The sequence below is a fragment of the Marmota monax genome, unplaced genomic scaffold (genome assembly GCF_021218885.2).
Source record: "Marmota monax isolate L192 unplaced genomic scaffold, Marmota_monax_Labrador192_F-V1.1 WCK01_AAM20220418_F8-fsc00042, whole genome shotgun sequence".
In the NCBI taxonomy this organism is placed as follows: Eukaryota; Metazoa; Chordata; class Mammalia; order Rodentia; family Sciuridae; genus Marmota; species Marmota monax.
In genome coordinates this window covers 2,463,883-2,484,528 of record NW_026693008.1, presented here as the reverse complement: position 1 = coordinate 2,484,528, position 20,646 = coordinate 2,463,883, and the positions used below count along the sequence as shown (strand labels likewise).

Here is a 20,646-nt window from a genome sequence, read left to right as displayed (position 1 = left end):
AGCCTCTCCCACTCAAATCACTGGGGTTACAGGCATGTGCCACCACACCAGGCAGACCTAAAGTTCCTGATTCATAATTTCAAAGCTGTTTAAACTTTAAAAGAGTCTGACATAAAGAGCCCCAGAGAATGAGGTTTAATGGGTCAGAAGAAGGTAATGGTCAAATACTTGAGCTTCTGGCAAAGCTCACAAAGAAAATGGAGAAGACACTCAGGGTACGGACCTGCTTTTAAGCCAGCCTGGGGCTGTTAGCTGAGAAAATTCCAAGAACCGGAAAAAAAAAAAAGTGCAAAGCAAACTCTATATATTACTGAGAAAAAATACAGCAGGGCAGAGAGAAACCAAATTCTTCTCATCAAGCCAATAATATTTACCGCCTCTGGGTAGTGCCCAAATATTTCAGGAAATGTCGATGTCTTTCTTTGTCAAGTCAGGCCAGACTGAATATTGAAACACAGCATATAGCACCAGGAAGAATAACCAAATCAACACCTCCGCCTCCTCTTGTGCAAAGAATCTGAACAGGAAGATTCCTGGCCAGGCCCCAGAGAGATGGTGCATGCCCATAATTCGAGCAGCTCTGGAGGCTGAGGCAGGAGGATCATGAGTTCAAAGCCAGCCTCAGCAAAAGTGAGGCCCTAAGCAACTCAGTGAGACCCTGTCTCTAAATAAAATACAAAATAGGGCTGGGGATGGGGCTCAGTGGTTGAGGGCCCCTGAGTCAATCCCAGGGAGGAAGGGAGGGAGCAAGATGCATGGCCAGTAACCCTTCTCTTTTCCCCACTGACAGTGACTGTTTCAAAGCGGCATGTCCCAGAGTCTCTAGATGATCTGGGAACGATACAGAAGGAATCTGCAGTGGACCCGTGGGGCTCCACGTCACTTCCCTCCCTGTTTCCCTCTGACACCCCGACTCTTCTGGCCCCAAACCCTGGTCTGATGGATGAAGTCCACTCTCGCTCTGAACCGCGGTCAGGAAGGAAGGCAGGACAGTGGCCAGGGCCACCCTCCCTCCGGGCACAGTACCTGCTCGGGCTTCAGCCCTGGGGGCACCCAGGCGTACTCCTCCAGGGCGCAGCCCGAGTCGTCGTCCGACGTGGAGTTCCTCTGGAAGTCGAACATGAGTTTGCTGATGGTCTTCTCCATCTCCAGGGGCATCACTGTCACCATGTGCTCCTCCTGGGGACACTTGCAGTGCAGGCAGATCTTCCTGTGGGTGGTAAAAACAGGGTGGGTAAGAGGGAGGACTAAGAAACCACCTGGTCAAGGGCCTGCCAGCCACCAGCCCTTGGATCCCACACAGTCCTGGGTGACAGGCTTCTGAGCACACCTGAGGGTGTGGAGGGTGTGGCACACGTGTGTCATAGGAAAACAGCAAGAAAGGTCAGGGTTCACAAGGCACCCATGTTGAGGATGTTGATGCTTGGACCACAGACTTCTCTTCTAAATCAATAACCCAAGCTGGCCGCAGTGGTGCACACTGGTAATTGCAGTGTCTCAGGAGGCTGAAGCAGGAGGATCACAAGCTGGAGGCCAGCCTCAACAACTTAGTAAGACCTTGTTTCAATAAAAAATAAAAAGGGGGGCTTGTGGTGGCAGCTCAGTGGCAGAGCGCTTGCTTAGCAAGTGTGAGGCACTGGGTTCCATTCTTAGCACCACATAAGATAAATAAAATAAAGGTATTATGTTCATCTACAACTAAAAAATTAAAAAATAAAAATAAGTACATAAAAAGGGCTGGGGATGTATCTCAGAGGTAGGGTGCTCTTGGGTTCAATCCCCAGCACTGCCAAAAAAAAAATAATAAAAATAAATAAAATGAAAATAAATTAATATCCCAAGAAGAACAGTAATATAATTCTCACTTTACTAACTCAACCGCTAGATATTGATCATGATCACAATTTCCTCCACTGTTATACCAATTAAATATACGAAATAAATACACTGACCAGAAACTACCAGTAGATTCAACAAACATTGACAACATACTGTTTTTATGTTTATTTATTTATGTATATATTTTTGGTACCAGGGATTGAACCTAGGGGCCCTTGACTACTGAGCCACATCCCCAGCCCTATTTTACATTTTATTTAGAGACAGGGTCTCACTCATTTGCTTAAGGCCTCACGGAGTTGCTGAGGCTGGCTTTAAACTCTCGATCCTCCTGCCTCAGCCTCCCGAGCTGCTGGGATTACAGGAGTGTAACACCAAGCCTAGCGATATACCCGTTTAATAAAAGGTTCCTAAAGCCACACACAAAAAATAGGAAGAAATGGTTTTAAAAAGATCCATGGATGATATTTTCTTCAAGAAGAAGAGCAAATGTATTTTTCCCCCACTAGACAAGCCTGGCCCTGAGATCTCATGAGAAAAGCATTTTTACCTCTATTAAAGGTCCCTGGTTTGAAATTCTAATTGGAATCCCAGATTTTCCTGTATGTTGGAAGTTTTTTATATATACAAGAAGATCGTGCATCTGAATTATTTCAAAAGGTAGCAGCCAAAGATAAAAATCTCTCCCCCAAACTGAACATTTCTGTTTTAAGGTTACCATCTGTTCCCTTATCCATGGCTGCAGAAACGAAGAAGCAATCAAAACACCAAAGTCAGCGCCACAACAGCATTTCTATTCCATGTGTCCTCTGATCCTTCCTCCTGGTTCTCTTAGCAATCTTCGTTTATAAAGGCAATGAGAGAGCTCAGGATTCTGGACCCCAACCAAGACTGAATTGTTTGACAACAGCTTTGTTAAGATTAACACTTTGCTAACATGCACAGTTCATTAGCTCCTATTATATTCATGAAATCCTCCGATCATTACCCACCCCTCAAAACGCCATGATCTTTAACAGTGACTTCCCAAACCCCCCACGACCATGTTCTCTGATAGACACTAATCTATTTTCTGTCTCTATTGCTCTTTCGATTCTTCGTGTAAATGAAACCACACAATATTGCATCCTTGGAAACTGGTTTCTTTCACCTAAAATGATGCTAAGGTGAATCCAAGTTGTAGCATGACTCAATCCCTCATTCCTCTTGATGGCTTAATAATATTCTGTTGTATGGACATACCACAATTCGTGTTCACCAGCTGACAAATATTTGCACTCTTTTGACTTTTGTGAATAATGCTGCTCTGAAAAATTAGATACAAGTTTTTTTGTGTGTGGCTACATGTTTTCATTCCCCATGAGATGCTATGTAGGGATGAGATGCTGGGTCATACCTCAGTTTATGTTTAATATTTTGAGGGACTGTCAAACTGCATTACAAAATATCTGCAACACTGCCTTTATCAACATCAGTGAAGGAGGGTTCCATTTCCCCTACATCCTTGACAAACTTGTTACTGTCTATCTTTTTGACTGTAGCCATCCTAGTGGGTATGAAGGTGTCTAATTGTAGTTTTGATTTGCATTTCCTTAAAGGCTAATCAAGATGAGCACCTTTTTATGTGCTTCTTATATATCTTTTTATGGAAAAATATATCTATTTTCCCCATTGGGTTGGGTTGGGTTCTGATTGTTGTATTTTAAGTGGTCTTTAATATGGTTTCCAGATACATGATTTACCAGATATACAATTTGCAAAACTTGTTTCCTCATTCTGTGGATTGGTCTTTTACTTTCTGGATTATATTCACTGAAGCATGAAAAATTTGAATTTTGATGAAGTCCAGTATTATGGTTGGATGGGAGGTGTCCCCCAGAAGCTCACGGGTGAGATGGTGCAAGAAGGTCCAGAGGAGACATGACTGGGTTGTAAGAGCCTTAACCCAACCAGTGAATGAACCTCTGATGGGATTAACTGGGTGGTGGCTGGAGGCAGGTGGGTGTGGCTGGAGGAGGGGCATTGGGGGCGTGGCTTTGGGGTCTCTATTTGTCTCTGGAGAGTGGAGTCTCTCTCTGCTTCCATCACCATGTGAGCTGCTTCCCTCCACCACACTCTTCCTCCATGATGTCCTGCCTCCCCTTGAGCCCCAAGGGATGGAGCCTGCTGTCTGTGGACTGAGACCTCTGAATCTGTGAGCCATTAAATAAACTCTTCCTCCTCTGCAGTTGTTCTGGTGGGTCTTTTAGTCACAGCAGTGAAAAAGCTGCCTAAAATATCCAGTTCAGTGTTTTTCTATTGCTCATACTTTGGTTTCATATCTAAGAAACCACTTTCTGGGGCTGGGCTTGTAGCTCAGTGGTAGAGCACTCACCTTGCATGTGGAAGGCACTGGGTTCGATACCCGGCATCAAATTAAAAAAAAAATGGGGGCACTGAATCCATCTACAACTAAAAAATAAATTAAAAAAGAAACCACTTTCTTTTTTTTTATCTTTTTTTTTAATTGGTTGTTCAAAACATTATAAAGCCCTTGACATATCATATTTCATACATTAGATTCAAGTTGAAGAAACCACTTTCTAACCCAGGGTTATGTTTTCATTGAGGAGTCTCATGCTGTTAGCTGTTACACTGAGGCTGATGAGCACCTTTGGGCTAATTTGTGCTGTGGTATGAAGCCCAACTTCATTCCCACATAGCTACCCTGGTGTCACAGTGCCATCTGTTGCAAAGACTATAGTCTTTCCCCAGTGAACTAGCTTGGCCCCTTCATCAAAAGTCAATTTGACAAAGGGTTTCTTTCTGGATTCTCAATTCTATTCCACTGACCCCACATCAGTACCCCCCTGTCTTGATTATTGGAGTTTTGTAGTAAGTTTTGAAATCATGAAGTCTGTGTTCTGCAACTTGTTTTACTGGAAAAAATGTTCTAGCTCTTCTGGGTCCCTTGCATCTGCACTCATAAAATGTGAATTTCAGAATTAGTTTGCCAGTTTCTACAGAAACTCTAGCTGGGACTGTCATGGAGACTGCAGTGACTCTGTAGGTGAATTAAGGGTCACTGCCACTTTAACAATGCCATCTCTCAATCCATAAAGACAGGATGCCTTTCCATTTATTTATGTCTGTTTTAATTTCTTTCCATGATATTTGGTATTTTTTAGGCACAAGCTTTACCCTTCTTCAGTTTAGTTTATTCCTAAGTATTTTATTCTTTTTTGACGTTCTTGTAATTGGAATTTTTTCCCTGATTTCATTTGCAGATGGTCAGTGCTTAGAACCAGATATGATTTTCTGTATAGATGGTGTCTCTACAATTCTTTCTAACAGTGTGTGTGTTCTTTAGGATTTTTTATACACAAGACCATGTCAAATGTGAAGAGAGAGAGTTCTACTCCTTTCTTTCTAATCCGGTGTCTTTTTTTTTTTTTTCTTATCTTATTACCTTGGCTGGAACCTACACAATATTGAACAGAAGTGGAGAGACTGCATACCCCCATGTCTTGTTCCTGATCTTAAAGGAAACTTTCCAATCCTTGACAAATCCTATGTCAGCTGTAGGGTTTTTCTGTAGAAGCCTTTTATCAGGCTGAGTGTTTTTATCAGGAAAGGATGTTGGATTTTGTTAAGTACTTTTTTTTTTTTTGCATCTATTGAGATGATCAGTTGCTTTTTGTCCTTTCTCTAATACATGTGTTATGCCTGAATTTTGACACAGAAATGTACTTAAAGAAATAGAATCAGTTTAACCCAGTCAAGTTAAGCTGTCCGATTCTCCCACCACGTGGGTCTCACCATACTGAAAAATATACAGATGGTACACAACCCCCAGATCTGGTTTGCATCTCCAAACTCAAAGAAGTTCCATCCAAACTCTGGATGTTGCTTTTAAAAATAGAGCTCATTTTAGCAGAAAAATCTTTAATCAATCAGCTACTGAAGAGGTCAAGGGTGTTGTAAAGCATCAGGAACTCACCCCCTCCCTCCCCAGGAAATTTAAAGCTAGTTTCTGTCATTGGGGGGGGGGATTTTAGTGTCTTCAATCAAATTTAGCAAGTTTTGTGGCGATGACCATAATTCAAAAACAAAACATAGAACATTTTGTAAAAACCAAATTCAGATCCCAGAATCTCCATTGATGAAACTCATTTATTCGGCGGCAATCCAGGGGAGAGAGTGACATTTAATCCTCGGTGGACATGACCCAGTGAATATAAGATGCAGAAGGGGTGGGGGGAACATGAACAAAACCATGAACAAACCAGATTCAGAATGTGCCTTGATGTGTAAATGGGGAGAGTGCTAAGGTCTCCATTTGGTCCCTCAACAAATAACTATCAACTCTAGGCACCTGAGATTTCTAACAAAAACAAAGATCTCTGCCTGACAGCACCTGAATTGATGGGGAGACACCACTAACAACAAATGTGACCAATCATTCCATCACATAATACATTAAGGGTGGTAAGTACTGTGGGGAAATGAAATGGTGACCAAGTAAGGTCATCTGGAGTGGGACAGATGCTGGGCTCCATGCACAGCAATTGACTTATTTATACCTTACACACATGACCCCAGATGTTATGGTGTGGATGTGAGGTGTCCCCTAAAGCCCACGTGTGAGACGGTGCAGGAAGGTCCAGAGGAGACATGACTGGGTTGTGAGAGCCTTAACCCAACCAGTGAATGGATCCCTGATGGGATTAACTGGGTGGGGGCTGGAGGCAGGTGGGTGTGGCTGGAGGAGGGGGCATTGGGGGCGTGGCTTTGGGGTCTCTATTTGTCTCTGGAGAGTGGAGTCTCCCTCTGCTTCCTGGTCACCATGTGAGCTGCTTCCCTCCACCACACTCTTCCTCCATGATGTCCTGCCTCCCCTCGAGCCCCGAGGAATGGAGCCTGCTGTCTGTGGACGGAGACCTCTGAAACTGTGAGTCCCCAAATAAGCTTTTCCTCTCCTAAAATTGTTATTGTCAGGTCTTTTAGTCACAGCAGAAAAAAAAAAGCTGACTAAAACACCAGACTCGCTCATCAGCTCTCCAAACAAGGAAATATCATCCTTACTGTCTAGAGAACAAACCAAAGGTTCCGAGTGGTTGAGTAACTTGGTTCAAGAGCCTCCCTAGGTACTGAGTAGAACATGAAGGGAAAGAGGATCCATTGGAGCCATGAATAAAAAATTGACTAAAAGAAACACCCGATTCCAACCTCGGAGCATTCTTTTGCCCCCCCCCCAGCCCTCCCCCAATAACAAAGTCAGAAAAAGACAAAGCAAGGACAAGAAAAGGAAAGAAAACAGAAATGGCAAATGGGAAGGCCACCAGGGCCCCATTCAGCTTCCCCGCTAGCTGCTGCCTCTGCTCCTCATTTATAATTAACAGGCTCTCCTGCGGCAAGGCGTTTTTATTTGCAGAGAATTTGCAACCTATGAGTGATTCCATGTCAGCCTCTGGAAAGGCTAATTTAAGAAGCTCCCACCACAAACCGGGAACCCAGGGCCCAGACCCTTGGAAAGGAGCCGAAGGTCAGAGGCCAAGCCGGGAGGATTTCTGGGGATCCTCAACGTGGGCTTCTCCCTGGGGCAAAATCACACAGCCCCACCCCACAGCTGTGTCTTTCAACATCCAAATCAAAGCTTTTCTCCTGAATGAAGCCTATTCCAGAGTGTGGGGGGAAATATCTGATTTGGCCTTTTTTTTTTTTTTTTAAATAGACATTTTGAATATAGAACCTGCTAGTAAAGCAGGATTTCATTTAAAAAAATAAATAAAGGAAGAGTCTTCGGTTTCATTCTGTCAGGGTTGACATTCTCCCTGCACCTAATTGGCTGTGTGAATGACAGGGAGAGACCATGATTCAGGGTGGAGATTCCGCCCACCCCCCAGACAACCTCTGCGAAGGCCCGACTCCCTTTCCTTCCACAGTTCGGAAGCCTTGGCTCCTCCATGGGCTGTTCAATATGGCGGGTGGAGGCCACTGCCCCATCTCAGCCTGGCTCAGTCATCTGCACCAGCGGCCACAGCATTCGGAGGAAGACTAACAACGTACACCAATCAAGGCTGCAGTGGGGAAGGATTCATGATAAATAGATCAGGGTTGGGGTGGGAAGGTTGATCCTCGAGAAGTTGACAGGTTATTTACAACCCTCAACCCTGAACCCCCAGGTCTTGCTTTGTGAGAACACTGATAGGGTGAAGGCAAAAAGATTTTTCTTGATAACGTGATTTCTGACCAGCACAAGTCAGAAACCGTAATGAATGAGATTTGAATGAGTTGTATTTTTTGTACCAAGGATTGAACTCAGAGGCACTTCACCACTGAGCCACATCCCCAGCCCTATTTTATATTTTATTTAGAGACAGGGTCTCGCTGAGTTGCTTAGGGCCTCACTAAGTTGCTGAGGCTGGCTTTGAACTCACGATCCTCCTGCCTTAGCCTTCCCAGCCACATGGATTATGGGCACGTGCCACTACGCCTGGTCTGGATGAGACTGTAAACATCATTAGGTCCCCCCACTTCTTCTTTTACCCTTTCCCCCTTTTAACAAGGAGAAAATATATAATATATATATATATATATATATATATATATATATATATATATATATATATATATATATATACACACACACACACACATATTGTTTTTTTGGTAAAATAACTCATATGCAGACACTCAGTATCTAAAATAGAGCTGCCTGTGTTGATGTTAGAGTGGGAGAATGCAAACCCAAGTTCTCTCATGAGCAAGCTCTACCCAAACTCCAGCCAGGTTCATGGTCCTCAGGATTCCAAAGACACAAGACCACCACAGTCCCTGGAATCAACATCTGATCTGGGTGCTTGGTGATCTGAGAGATGGATAGAAGGAAAACAGAGGCTATGGACAGTTTTTTTTTTTTTTTTTTTGGTGGGTGGGGGATGGGGGTGGGTACAGGGGATTGAACTCAGGGGCACTCGACCACTGAGCCCCATCCCCAGCCCTATTTGTATTTTATTTAGAGACAGGGTCTCCCTGAGTTGCTTGGGGCCTCTTAAAATTGCTGAGGCTGGCTTTGAACTCCGGATTCTCCTGCCTCAGCCTCCCAAGGTGCTGGGATTACAGGCGTGTGCCACTGCACCTGGCTTTTAAGAGAGAGTTCCTAGTCATGAAACTCTGCAAGTAAATAGTGATTCTAGTCACAGGAAATTGTACGCCTGGTTCGCAAGGCACAGTACAGGGGTGCTTGGAGAGTAGCGGGGCCCCAGGGGTGGATTAGATGGGTTTGAGTCAGCACCCGAGAAAGGCATTTTCAGAAGGGTTCCTGGGTGACCTTGGAGCATGCTCTTTAGTATCCAGTCTCCAGATGTGCTCTGAGATGCTCCTTCCAGAGTGTCTTCTGAAAACTGGTGTTGTTTCTGAACCAGAAAGACCCGATGATCTTGGCAACTCTGTGCAGTGCACACTGTTCAGGCTGTTCAGAGGATCTACACCCGTCCGACCCGAGTGCCGCGTCTGAAGCTCCTGCGTGAGTCCACCCGTCCGTCATCTGGTGGGCACCTCCTGGGGCAGGGACTTAGGAAGGTACTTGGGAGAGGCCAGGTGACGTCGGCACAGAACAGTGTGCAGCCCTGCAGGCTGTCCCCCGGCCTCCACCTTCCCTGGGCTCTGGGCTCTTTCATCCCAGGTCCATGCCAGATCAGGTTCTTCAAGAGTGGCTCAGCCCTAGTACAAACCAGGTGACCGAGCTGGACTTCACAGACCTGGACTTCACTTGGCAATGCCTTGGGCAGCTGAGCTCAGGTGTGGGAAAATAAATGTTCATTAAAGACAAAGGATGAACATGATCCAGGGTCCTCCCTGGCTGGGTGCAGAGGTGCATGCATGTGACCTCAGCAACTGGGGAGGCTGAGGCAGGAGGATTGTGAGTTCAAAGCCAGCTGTGGCAACCCAGCGAGGCCCTGAGCAACTCAGTCAGACCCCGTCTCTAATAAAATTCAAAAAAGGGCTGGGGATGGGGCTCAGTGGTTGCGCCCCTGGGTTCAATCCCTGGTACTAAACAAACAAAAATAACACAAAGTCCTCCTTTGCTTTTTTCCCTAAATAATGGATGTGTCCTAGTTATTTAAATTCTCCTTTTGTTGGGTGCCAGGATGCAGGCCTATGATCTCAGTGGCTCAGAAGGTTGAGGCAGGAGGATTGCAAGTTCGAAGCCAGCCTCAGCAACTCAGTGAGACCCTGTCTCTAAATAAAATACAAATAGGGCTGGGGATGGGGCTCAGTGGTCGAGTACCCCTGGGCTCAGTCCTCGGTTCCAAAAACAAAACCAAAAAATTCTCCCAAGATTCTAGCTGGCTAAAAGTAAAAGAATCTCTTTTTATTTGTAATAGTAAAGCCAAAAAGGGAAGACATTTTCCTCCTCACTATACTTATCATAATTTAAAAAGTTACTGCTTCCTCGTTCTATAAAGAAAAAAAAAGCAGCAACATACAATGAATGTACAAAGAAATCGGGAATCACAGACAAGCGAGACCGACAAGAAACTGCCACACACTCACAGTCCCAAAGATGATGACTGTTAAGGAGAAACAGCTGCTGGCCGGCTTGTCCCTCGGTGCTCAGAAAACTGGCGAGCAAATTTCATTCTGTGTGCTTCCTTTCAGCGAGAGCCAGGGGACAAGACTTGGGCCTGGAGTGAGCAGACGCAGCCAGAGCCACCCACACAGGCCCAGCCGGCCTCCTCAGCAAAGAGTCTGCAGGACTCAGGCCCATAAGTGGCTCCTTCTGATCCAGTGCCCTGTGGCAGGATCAAGAATTTGCTGATGTCGTGTGGAAGATAAGCTGAACGTGGCAATGACGTACGTACCTAGGGTATGGCGGAGTTTAAAAAGGTCCCTCGGATCAAAACGCATCTGCAAACCTGATTTCCATAGCTATCAGCTTTGCATGTTGTGTTCGAGTGGAGAGAGACGGGGCGTGGATCATTTCAACCCTCCAAGACTTGGCTCTGAACCGTGTCTTTGTGTGTCCGTCACATATCCGCCAAGGGAGCAGTGACTTATCCCACTTTAAATCACCTCATGGATCTGCCCTGGGAAAGTCCGACTCTGGGGTTGCTGGGAAGCATCGCCGTGCTCTCTGGGCTCAGCTGTCCAGCTCCCTGAGTTTTCCAGAGAGCACCAACTTTTCCCATGCACCAAAGCGCCAGCATAACATGAGCTAAACGTTCCTTTTACCTTTCCTGGTCTTTGGTTGTTAATACCCTTCCCTGGGTTCAGGCTCACTCAGGTGTTATAGGCAAAGAGAATTTTTATGGGACCACAGGATGCCCAGAAGAAGAAGCAAGCAAAAAAAAAAAAAAAAAAGCCAGTGGGTTTGCCCAAAGACCCCCTGCTGGGTGTGGTGGGCACACCTATAGTCCTAGTTGCTTGGGAGGCTGAGGCTGGAGGATCGCAGGTCTAAAGCCAGCCTCAGCAAATGAGCGAGGCTGTAAGTGACCTTGTGAGAACCTGTCTCAAGATAAAAAAAAATGAAAAGGGCTGGGGCTCAGTGGTAGAGCACTTGCCCAGCATATGTAAGACATTGGGTTCCATCCTCAGCACCACATATAAATAAATAAAAGATGTGTCCATCTACAACTAAAAAAAAAAAAAGTGGGTGGGGGTGTGGCTCAGTGGTTAAGCACCCATGGATTCAATCCCTGGGACCAAAAAATAAATAAAACAAAAGACAGGCCCTTTTGTGCCCCAGGGAGTCAGTAAGGACTAGAAGCAAGATCTGGTGGTTCGGAGGCCAGAGCCAGGATGACTGAGCTGTCACAAAGAACATGACCCATCCTCCTCCTCAGGAGGATCCGCACAGGGTTTCGGCTCTTGCCTTACACAGGCCTCATGAAGTTCAAGTGGAAGATCGGAGGGTCAGGAAGGAAGAAGGAAGGAAATGCGTCCGCAGAGGCTGGCCGGAATGTTCCAGAGGGATCCCAGGGCAGGCGTGACCTGCAGGGCCCTCCCTCCAAGCCGGAGGCCTGCAGGGAAGGATGGGTCCAAGGCTAAGTTCTAGTCATACGATCACGTACACCTAGGGAGGATTGGCAGTACTCATACTTTTTCCCTGTAGTTAACTTGATTTATTCTCTCTCAGCAATCCTGTGAACCTGGCTGCTTTTCCTTTTTTCTTTCTTTTTTTGGTACCAAGGATTGAACCCAGAAGTGCTTACCACTGAGCCCCATCCCCAGCTCTTTTTGTATTTTATTTAGAAACAGGTTCTCACTGAGTTGCTTAGGGCCTCACTAGTTGCTGAGGCTGGCTTTCAACTCCTGATCCTCCTGCCTCAGCCACCTGAGCGGCTGGGATGACAGGTGTGGGCCACCAAACCCGGCAAGCTGGCATTTTTTTAATGCATTTCACATAGAGAATAATTGAGGCTTAAACTCATAAGTGACTTGACTGAAGTTATATAGATTAGAACCTGTGTTGTTCCAAGAGCAGTGCTTTCTGCAATCTTGTTTTAGATAGTCAAATATTCCTTCCTTCTTTTCTTCCATGCACACATAGATCCATCCACCTGTCCCTTTATCCTTCCTTCCTTATCTACCCACCCACCTACCAACCTACTCACCCACCCAACCAAACAATATTAATTGAGCATCTACTGTAATAAGATGCTGGGCAGAGCCAGATGAGGTGGTGCAGGCCTGTAATCCCAGAGGCTCTGGAGGCTGAGGCAGGAGGATCCCAAGTTTAAAGCCAGCCTCAGCAACTTAGCAAGGCCCTAAGCAACTCAGCGAGACCCTGTCTCAAAATACAAAAAGGGATGGGGACATGGCTCAGTGGTTGAGTCCTGGCACCAAAAATATGAATTCTGGGCACAGAACAATAATTAAGCCAGACATTTTATCCATATCCTCATGGAGCTCGGAGCCAAGTGAGGAAGACAGATAAGAGTCAAGTGAACAGAGATAAACTTCCCTTCATAGATAGGGATAAAGTGTCCCAGCAGACAGACTGAGGGTGGGCCAGACGGCTGTCCCCGCTGACGTGACATGGGAGTCCCAGGGAGCAGATGACCGCCAGGCAGCCAGAAGAAACACGGGGGTAAGAGTTTTCCAAGAGGAGAGAAAGTGAGCCTCCAAGCCCTGGGCAGGGAGGGTGACTCAGGCAGGTGACCTCGTGGCCACCCTCCTCCCCCAGCACCACCTGCACGGTTGACAGTGGCCAAACTGGCTGAGCCACTGCCTGTCCCAGAGCCCAGGCACAGATGTGAAATTCAGGGGACCGTGCCATTTTAGTGGGCGTTGGAAAGTCCTGGCCTTCTCCCTAATTGGCTTCTCTGTCCCATACCCAGGCTTCAGTCAGCACATCCTGTTTTGTGGGGTCTCACTGGCTCCCCCTGAACTCCCCACCTGTCACCAGGGACCCAGGCATGAACCTTGACACTTGGCTCGTCTGGAAGGAGATTTCTATCTCTGTGAGAGAAGAGAAAAAAAAGAGGTTTCCTAATCAGCACAGACGCTGAAGGGCGGAGACCGTGCCAGGGCCAGCTGCGCATGAGGCTGGTGGCAGCTTGGTGCCAGAACAATTCTGCCTGGTCCTGTCGCGCTCCCTCCCTCCCACCCGGGCTCCAGCGGCTCCAGCCATCTGCACAGAGGAGCGCCTCTGCCCTGGGGCCGCAGGAGGCTGTAGGGGGAGTCTCTCGGGGCAGGTGTTTCTTGACACTCTGCCCATCCAGGTTTCAATGAAGAAAGACGTAGGGCATTTAATTTATCTTTTTTTTTTTTTTGGTGTGGGGGGGTGCTGGAGTTTGAACCCAGGGGCATTCGGCCACTGAGCCCCCTCCCCAGCCCTATTTTGCATTTTATTTAGAGACAGGGTCTCACTGAGTTGCTTAGGGCCTCGTTTTTGCTGAGGCTGGCTTTGAACTCACGATCCTCCTGCCTCAGCCTCCTGAGCTGCTGGGATTACAGGTGTGTGCCACCACAATTGCTTGGCCATCTTGTCATTGTTGAGCAGTGGGAACATACTCCCTTTTGAACCTCCTGGATGATGGCTCAGGAACATGCATTTTTAAAGATGTGTGACTACACCCTGACTGGCAAGTAGGACAGCATTGGGTTCCCCCTGAATTGACCCTCAGGAGGTACTTGAACATCAAGACCTGTGGGAGGTGATCCCCCCAAAGCTGACAGGCAGCTGGGGAAGGGAGGTGGGGAAAGGTGCATGCTCATACAGGATGGGTCAAGGACATGGTTATAGTTTTGGGGGCAATCAGTACAGAATATTCCTCAGATAAGATCCACGGAGAGGGCCCAGGGCTGGGGCTCAGTGGCAGGGCGCTGGCCTAGCACATGTGAGGCCCTGGGTTCCATCCTCAGCAGCACATAGAAATGAATAAAATAAAGGTGTTGGGTCCACCGGCATCATATACATATATGTCTCCATGGAGAGTCGCGGAGGTAGCGGTGCTTGTCCACCAATAACCATGGGCCAGAGCACAATGGGGTGCTGCGTGCCAGGAGAGAAGACGGGCAATGACAGGACGTTTGTGACAAGTTTCCATAGTTCACGTGGACCAAAAGAAACAGTAAGGGGGCTGGGGCTCAGTGGTAGAGCACTTGTCTAGCATGTGTGAGGCCCTGGGTTCGATCCTCAGCACCACGTACAAATAAATAAAATAAAGGTCCGTCAACAACTAAAAAATATTAAACAAAAAAAAGTAAGGAAGGCTGGGAGGGGTGGGGCAGGCCTGTCATCCCAGGGCTCAGGAGGCTGAGGCAGGGGGATCACAAGTTCAAGGCCAGCCTCAGCAACTTAGTGAGGCCCTAAGCAACTCAGTGAGACCCTGTCTCTAAATAAAATGCAAAAAAGGGCTGGGGATGGGGCTCAGTGGTTAAGCACCCCTGGGTTCAAATCTTGGTACCAAAAGGAAAAGAAACAATAAGGAGTCCCAATCTGGGACACAAGAGAGAGCCACAAGGACTAGGCCGTGAATTTCAAAGCAGAGCTTACATGTGGGGGATATTGAAAATAAGGTTCTTATTTTGAGGTAGATGCTGTTTGTTTGTCTATATATAGATAAGGGATGATGTCTGTGATTTATTCTTAGATTGTTCATCAAAAATAATATGTGGGCCAGGCATACACAGGCCTGTCATCCCAGCGGCTCAGGAGGCTGAGGCAGGAGAATCGTGAGTTCAAAGCCAGCCTTAGCAACTCAGCGAGGCCCTAAGCGACTCAGTGAGACCCTGTCTCTAAATAAAATACAAAATAGGGCTGGGGTGGGGCTCCCTGATCTAGTGCCCCCGAGTTCAATCCCTGGTACAAAATAATCCATGTGTCCGTGTGGGTAAAGGGGGAGTCGGAGGTGAAGAGGTGAAATAGCACTTGGGCATGCAGTACAATATGGCAAAATGTTAACAGTAGAAAAATCTGGAAGGGTCACGGGAGTTCGTCACACCATTCTGGTGACTTCTATATAACACTGAGAATTTTCAGAAGAAAACCTGTTCAGCAGAAGGGTGGAGCACTGGGACTGTTCTTTGGTGGTTGGCAACGTCACGAGCATCGTGTGTCAGGGGGTGGCCGGGTCAGGAGATGTCGGGGAGGGGTCCCCGGGAGGCAGCTGGATGGAAAGGTTGCCGAGAGGGAGGACTCCAGGCAGGAGAGTAAAGGAAGGCGTATTCCTGACAGGTGAGGGAAGGCATGGAGGAGGGAGGGGACAGGGTGCCCTCGTGATACTGAGGGGAGTCTCTGTGGTGACAGGGTGGCAGCTGGGGAAGGATCCGTGCGACCCATCAGGAGGAGTCTGGCTTTGTCGTAGACGCCGGTGCCAGCCCTGAGGAACCTGCCTATCAAGCGCACAGAGGGCTAATTCAGCATGGTGACGAGTAGACAGAGCCTCTGCGGAGCTTGGCCACGGATGGCGTCTCCATGGCAACCCCGCTACCTGCATCACCGCATCCCTGCGCAGGGCCCTGGGTATCCAGAGCGGCTCCGAGTTCCTGAGCTATCAGACCCACGGCTCAGCTAGCCATGAGCCAAGGCGGATGGCCCAGGGGGCTGCCTCAGGGTGGGTCCCTCCAAGTCCCTGTGTCCACATGCCAAGTGGGATTTTATGGCGTGGAAGGTTGTGCTTCATTCACAGAGCTAAGTGGCCAGAGATGAGTCATTCCGGGGAACAGCTTCTGAGGAGATGGCTGTAAACTGAATCCCAAGACTCCTCAGGCCCAGACCTCAGGGCAAAGGAGGGCGGAATCTACAAAGTAACCTTTTCTGCTTTTCTTCTCGGGCCATCTGTCAAAGTACGTGGTCGGCTTCCATCTCCTTAGTGGAAATGACTGGCTAAAGCCACGTACCCAAGATCTGAGGTATTAAATATCCCTTAGAAACTCCAAGATGGCATGATGCCATGGGTTTTAAGAGCTCAGATTCTGAGCAGGGCGCAGTCGTGCACACCTGCAATCCCAGAGGCTCGGGAGGCAGAGGCAGGAGGATCCCAAGTTGAAGGTCAGCCTCAGAAATTTAGCAAGGTTCTAAGCAACTTAGCAAGACCTTGTCTCCAAATAAAATATAAAAAGGGCTGGTACGCAGCTTAGTGGTTAAGCACAGCCCTGGGTTCAATCCCTGATACAAAAAAAAAAAAAGAAAAGAAAAGAAAAGAAAAAGAAAAATATCTCAGATTCTGTAGTCACAGTGACCTGGGTTCAAATCATAACTCTGCCTTTAGGATTTGCAGAATAGGTGTTAGGATTTAAAAACTGAATAGATAAACATGCTTCACATTTAGCAAAACTCGACTATGTGCCAAGTGCTGGGTCCTATGCTGTGCCTAGAGATACAGAAGAAATTAATACATACAATCAGGGTCCTCGTGCTCTAAAAGTCAATCTAGACCCTCCTAATGTATTGCAGTTAGGATGGAAAACCAAGTGGCCAACAGTTCCTTTATGGAAATCTTTATTCAACGTTAAGCTTACCTGAGCCAGGTAATCTGATCCCTATCCTTACTTTGATTTTTCAAAGTCACACAAATGACATACAATAAAGCAGACAGGTTAGATATTAAATAAGCAATGATCAAGCACATTGGAGTTTACCAGTCACTTTTCACTCCAAGTAACATGAACTGCCAATGACTGACTCTCTCTGAAGTGAGTCAGAGGAGCAGGGTTGTCTGCAGACAGGGCTCAGGGAAGGCAAGGGCTGTGGGTGCTGGAGGCATTTGGAGCGACACACCTCTTGTTCCCCTGAGTCAGGGGAAGTCATGTCACTCTCTCTGGATTCATGCCCAAGGTAGTAGGATTTCCTCAACTTTTTTTTTTTTGTTACTAGGGATTGAACCCAGGGGTGCTTAACCACTGAGCCACATCCCCAGCCCTTTTTATATTTTATTTAGAGACAGGGTCTCTCTGAGTTGCTTAGGGCCTTGATAAGGTGCTGAGGCTGGCTTTGAACTTGTGATCCTCCTGCCTCAGCCTCCTGAGCCACTGGGATTACAGATGTGCACCCCATGCCTGGCTTTAACTTTTCGTTTTAAGAATTTTTTTTTTTTTTTTTTTTTTACTCTGTTGAGCACTTCCTGTTTATCCTCAAGCCACACCACGAGCTGAAAATCATCACTTTATTGATGGGACAACCAAGGCTCAGAGAGTTTACAGAACTTCCCTAAAGTCCTTCACCAAGCCTCTAAGGGTGTTTTGGGAGGGCCCTGCAGATGGGCTGCCCAGGTCCCTTAATCTGTGTCAAACAAGCTGTGCCTTCCCCCTGTTCACACGGAGGCCCCCACACCACTGGCGAGTCATGGGGAATTCTTAAGTGGCTGCTTATTCATAACATTTTTAGTTTATGTCAGGCCGCCTTTCATCCAGGGGGATCAGCCAGCTCTCGACAGAGAACCCCAGAAAGCAGCCATCTCTGGGTGGACGCGGGCCAGCTGGCAAGGACATCCCGCAGGGGCCGGGCTGGTGGGGATTCTGGCAATGGTCACAGCCTCCAGACTTGACAGGGCCCTTGGACATCTGCGCTGAAGGGCTGGAGGCAGAAACTTCCCAGAAACCCCAAGATGCAGGCTGACCCCGGCAGACTTGCGAAACCAAAGGATGCAGGATCTGGGTGCTCAGCAAGATTTGTGAGCCTGATCAAACCCCCGGGTTGGGCTGGAGTGAGACACCCCGGGGAGCCGCAGGGAGCATCAGAGCCACCTCACCTTGGCCAAGTCCAAGGGGAAAGCAAAACCAAACAAGTTCTCAGGGGTTCCCACAGGAGGAGGCCCAGGGAGCAAGAGGCTCCCTCCCCTTGACAGGCTTCTGTGGTTTTGTCCCCAGCCACAGCAGCCGGAAGGGAAGGGGAAGGATGTGCAATGAAGAGAACATTTCCTGGTCCCTGCTGTAGTGGAAAGAAGCCCCTGAGGAACTGAATCTGCCTGCTCGAGGGCAGGAAGGTTCTAGAACTCTTTAAAAAGCCTTTTTTAACTTTTCATCAACCTTCTTATTATTGTACTTGTATTTGGATCTCACAGGGAGCTGGAGGGAAGACGGATGTCTCTTTGACCTTCTCCCCCCCAAGCCTACACCGTGCAGAGACGCCCAGGCTGTTGGCCCAGTTGACATCATGAACCGCCAACCCATGGAGCTCCCTGTAACCGGGGTGAGGCTCCATCCTTTATTCACCGTCTGTCCCCATCTCCAGCTTTCTCCTTGTCTAAGTCACCATCGGCTCCTGCTAAAGCATAGTCTTTAATTTCCTGCATCTTCCTACTCCTGCCTTCCAGAAGAATCTAACTTCCACCACTATGCGTTTTTTAAAGCAGAGGTGATGACATTCGAGTCTCCTGCTTGAAATGCTCCCATTGGCTCCCCACTGCCACTGTTTGTCACCACAACAAACAAGACCTGTGGCACCTGGACCTCTCCTGTTGCCCTTCACAACTTCATTTTATGCCACCACCCATACCCCCATCTTGTCCAATGCTTCAGCCACAGTGGCCTTTATCTGTCCCTTGCCCTCTTTTAGGATCTTTGCAATGTCAGTGTTGCCTACGATATCCTTGCAACGTTTCATGGTCTGGCCTAGGGTTCGTTACTCACATCATCAAAGGTACAGCCTACAAAACTTGGCTCACCTCCTCGTTCACTCTCCACAGTATTATTATTATACTAGGGATTTAATCTAGGGACATTCTGTCATCCCTAGGTTTTTATTTATTTATTTATTTTTTATTTTGAGACAGGGTCTTGTGAAGTTGGTGAGGTTGGCCTTGAACTTGCAATCCTCCTGCCTCAGCCTCCTGGTCACTGGCATTACAGGTGTGTGCCACTGTACCCAGCTATTTTATTCTCTAACATTGTTCATTACCAGAAGTTATTTTATTTATTGATGTGTCTTTCCCATGTCCCCACTATAATGTGAATTCATAAAATCAAGGATCTTATATCTGTAACAATAAACATTTGTTAATTGGCTCTTAAACATTTGAGTCTCTGATCCCTGGCCCAAAATCGAGCCTGGGAGTTCTCAACCAGTGGGCTATGAATCCTTCATGGGCATTATTACAGGTATGAGCAACGTGCCTATTTTATTTTACTTTTATATTTACTTTTGAAACTATAACCATGAATATATATTACTATAATAATGTCAAAAATGATGTTGGCGAGGATGTGGGGGAAAAGGTACACTCACACATTGCTGGTGGGACTGCAGATTGGTGAAACCACTCTGGAAAGCAGTGTGGAGATTCCTCAGAAAACTGGGAATGGAACCACCATTTGACCCAGCTACCCGAAGGGCAGTTTATACCCAAAGGACTAAAAGTCACCATATGATGGTGACGCAGCCACATCAATATTTACAGCAGCTCAATTCACAAGAGCTAGACTATGGAACTAGGTGCCCTTCACTAGATGAATGAATAAAGAAAATGTGGTAAATACACTCAATGGAACATTACTCAGCTTTAAAGAAGAGTAAGTTATGGCATTTGCCAGTAAATGGCTGGAGTTGGGGAATATCAGAGTAAGCAAAATAAGCCAATCCCAAGAAACCAAAGGCCAAATGTTTTCTCTAATATGCAGATGCTGATTCACAGTAAGGTGGAGGGGCAGTAGGGATGAATAGCATTACCTTAGATTAAGTAGGAAGTGATGGGAGGGAGGGGAGGGGATGTGGGGATAGGAAAGTTAGTAGAATGAAACAGACATTATTACTGTATGTGTATATGTGACTGCATGACCAGTAGGATTCTGCAACATGTGCACTCAGAAAAATGAGAAGTTATATCCCATCTCTGTGTGGTACATCAAAGTGCATAAATGCATTCTACTGTCATGTATAACTAATTAAAACAAATAGATAAACTTATAAAAAAATAATGTCAAAAATGTAGAGTGCGATTCAACTGTGTGATATCTGGAATAGGAGCAACCCAGAGAAGAAACATGCTTTGCCCTTAGTTAATGAAAGGGTACAAAAGAGTAAGGTTAGAGTAGAAGAGGATCACTGCTGAGAATGTTCCAGAACATCAGTGTGATTTAACTGTTATGTAAACTACAAAATGTCCAATATCGAAAAGTAAGTCTGGCTGGGCTCAGTGGTGCCTGCCTGTAATCCGAGTGGCTCAGGAGGCTGAGGCAGGAGGTTCACAAGTTGGAGGCCAGCCTCAGAAATTTACCAAGGCCCTAAAGAACTTAGCAAGAGCCTGTCTCAAAATTAAAAGGGCTGGGGATGTGGCTCAGTGGTTAAGTGTCCCTGGGTTCAATCCATAGTACCAAGAAAGAAAGAATAGAAAAGCAAGACTTGAGACAAGAAAAATAAAGAACCCCTGACCTAACCCA

The 20,646-nt window shown here is 46.9% G+C and overlaps 1 protein-coding gene across 3 annotated transcripts in view; it reads right to left on the bottom strand.

Moving 5' to 3' along the window:
• Prickle2 (prickle planar cell polarity protein 2) overlaps window positions 1-20,646 on the bottom strand; it is a 328,682-nt gene that overhangs the window by 84,157 nt on the left and 223,879 nt on the right. For all 3 annotated transcript variants that reach the window (XM_046452953.2, XM_046452954.2, XM_046452955.2), the window contains one exon: window positions 1,027-1,210. In XM_046452953.2, the coding sequence (XP_046308909.1) occupies window positions 1,027-1,210 (184 nt within the window). The remainder of the gene's footprint in view (window positions 1-1,026; window positions 1,211-20,646) is intronic.